General features: G+C 55.9%; 1 protein-coding gene across 1 annotated transcript; it reads right to left on the reverse strand.

Annotated features, from left to right (window-relative positions):
* Positions 1–773: 773 nt before the first annotated feature.
* Positions 774–1,772, reverse strand: LOC134562350 (olfactory receptor 14C36-like). The gene has a single exon (XM_063419727.1). The coding sequence runs from the start codon at positions 1,752–1,754 to the stop codon at positions 774–776; it is 981 nt and encodes a 326-aa protein (XP_063275797.1). The 5' UTR covers positions 1,755–1,772.
* Positions 1,773–2,261: the final 489 nt, after the last annotated feature.

Raw genomic sequence — 2,261 nt, forward strand, 5'->3', positions numbered from 1 at the left:
GCCCCTCCTCATTGCCCAGAGCAGGGAGCCCCACAGGCAGACACAGCAGGGCAGATGTGCCCCCCTGGCCTGTGGTGCCTCTGGCAAGGGAGCAGCAGGAGGCACTGGAGGAGCCTGCAGACAATTCCTGAAGCACTTGGAGGATGAACCCCCAGGGACATTCCCATGGTTCTCTTTGCCCCAAGCCTGCCCACAGCCAGCCTGGAGCTGCTCACGAGGATTTTCTGTGCTCAGCACTGGCCTGGCCGTGTTGTGGAGAGAGCCTGGGCAAGGAGCCTGCAGCCCCCAGGCCCTGGCCTGAGGTGTCAGCGCTGCCCCAGCAGTGCCCATGGCCTGTCCCTGCTGCAGCCCCGGCACTGCCACCCCCAGCCCTGTGCCCGGCCCCGAGAGCACTCAGGCCCTACAGCAACAGCAGGGCCAGGAGGGCAGCGGGGCAGGGCCACGGCAGCAGCACTGGCAACACCAAGTGCTGCTGCTGCTGGGCACAGCTGCTGTGCCAGCACTGATCTGCCCCAGCTCTGCACACAGACACTGCTGCTGCAGCCACTGAGAAGGGAATAAAGGGGGGATCTCCAGTGAAAACTCTGCAGGGAGATCCTTTTTGTCATTTAAAGCCACCAAGAACAGTGTTCCTCATTGACACAGTCTGTCGCCAGAGTGTAGGTGAAGAGAATCAAAATCAGAAATGGCACAAACAATGCCCTTTTTTATTGACAATACTGAAAAATTAAAACAGAGCAAAAAAAGTACCACGACCAAAGCAACACGTGCTATCAAAGATGACGTTTGTTACAAATGATTTGCAGAAACTGGCCAGGAGTTAAATGTTTCTGAAATCGTCCAGTGCTCAGTGTCCACACTGCAGCCTTGAGCTCCTGGTTCCTCAGGCTGTAGATGAGGGGGTTCAGGGCTGGAGGCACCACCGAGTACAGAACTGACACTGCCAGATCCAGCGATGGGGAGGAGATGGAGGGGGGCTTCAGGTAGGCAAAGGCTGCAGTGCTGATAAACAGGGAGAGCACGGCCAGGTGAGGGAGGCAGGTGGAAAAGGCTTTGTGCCGTCCCTGCTCAGAGGGGATCCTCAGCACAGCCCTGAAGATCTGCACATAGGAGAAAACAATGAACACAAAACAGCCAAATACCAAACAGACACCAACCACAATAACCCCAAGGTCCCTGAGGTAGGATTTGGAGCAGGAGAGTTTGAGGATCTGTGGGATTTCACAGAAGAACTGGCCCAGGGCATTGCCATGGCACAGGGGCAGGGAAAATGTATTGGCTGTGTGCAGCAGAGCATAGAGAAAGGCACTGGCCCAGGCAGCTGCTGCCATGTGGGCACAAGCTCTGCTGCCCAGGAGGGTCCCGTAGTGCAGGGGTTTGCAGATGGACACGTAGCGGTCGTAGCACATGATGGTCAGCATGGAAAACTCTGCTGAAATGAAAAATACATACAGAAATAGCTGTGCAGCACATCCTTCATAGGAGATGTTCCTGGTGTCCCAGAGGGAATTGTGCATGGCTTTGGGCACAGTGGTGAGGATGGAGCCCAGGTCGCTGAGGGCCAGGTTGAGCAGGAAGAAGAACATGGGGCTGTGCAGGAGGTGGCCGCAGGCTACGGCGCTGATGATGAGGCCGTTGGCCAGGAGGGCAGCCAGGGAGATGGCCAGGAAGAGGCAGAAGTGCAGGAGCTGCAGCTGCCGCGTGTGTGCCAATGGCAGCAGGAGGAAGTGGCTGATGGAGCTGCTGTTGGACATTTGCTGTGTCTGGACATTCCAACCTGCAGCAGGATGAAAGCTTCATTTGAGGGGAGATTTCATACAGAAACATCAAAGCCCTTTCTCATAGACCATTCCCTGCAACTATAAACACCTCCCCCTTCTCTATGTCAAGGAGATCTTCCTTCACTTTGGTTTCTAGAGCCCTGATTGCTGCTGGGCAATGTTCATTGAAGAGCCAGTCCTTAAACTGCAGGACACCTGGCAGTCAGCCTTGCCCTCCAGTCAGTGCAGGGGAACACTGAGGGCAGGGGCCAGTCCTGGTGTTTGAACCTGGACAAAGAACCTTCTCCTAAGGCATGGGAGCTGCCAGGGAGAAGGGATGGGGATTGCAAGTGGTAGAATGAGAGATTCTGCTGCACCTGGGCAGGACAGAGAATCCAGTGAGGCAGGAGGATTGTCTGAGGCTTAGTGCAGGCTGAGGGGAGCTGCTCTGTCCCTGTTCCCATCTGCCATGGACTTGCACCTTTCCAAGCTTCACTCCCT

Source organism: Prinia subflava, chromosome 27 (genome assembly GCF_021018805.1).
Source record: "Prinia subflava isolate CZ2003 ecotype Zambia chromosome 27, Cam_Psub_1.2, whole genome shotgun sequence".
NCBI lineage: Eukaryota > Metazoa > Chordata > Aves > Passeriformes > Cisticolidae > Prinia > Prinia subflava.

Bases quoted from the DNA above. Each gene is read 5' to 3' on its own strand.
- LOC134562350 (XM_063419727.1), bottom strand. From the start codon at position 1,754: ATGTCCAACAGCAGCTCCATCAGCCACTTCCTCCTGCTGCCATTGGCA.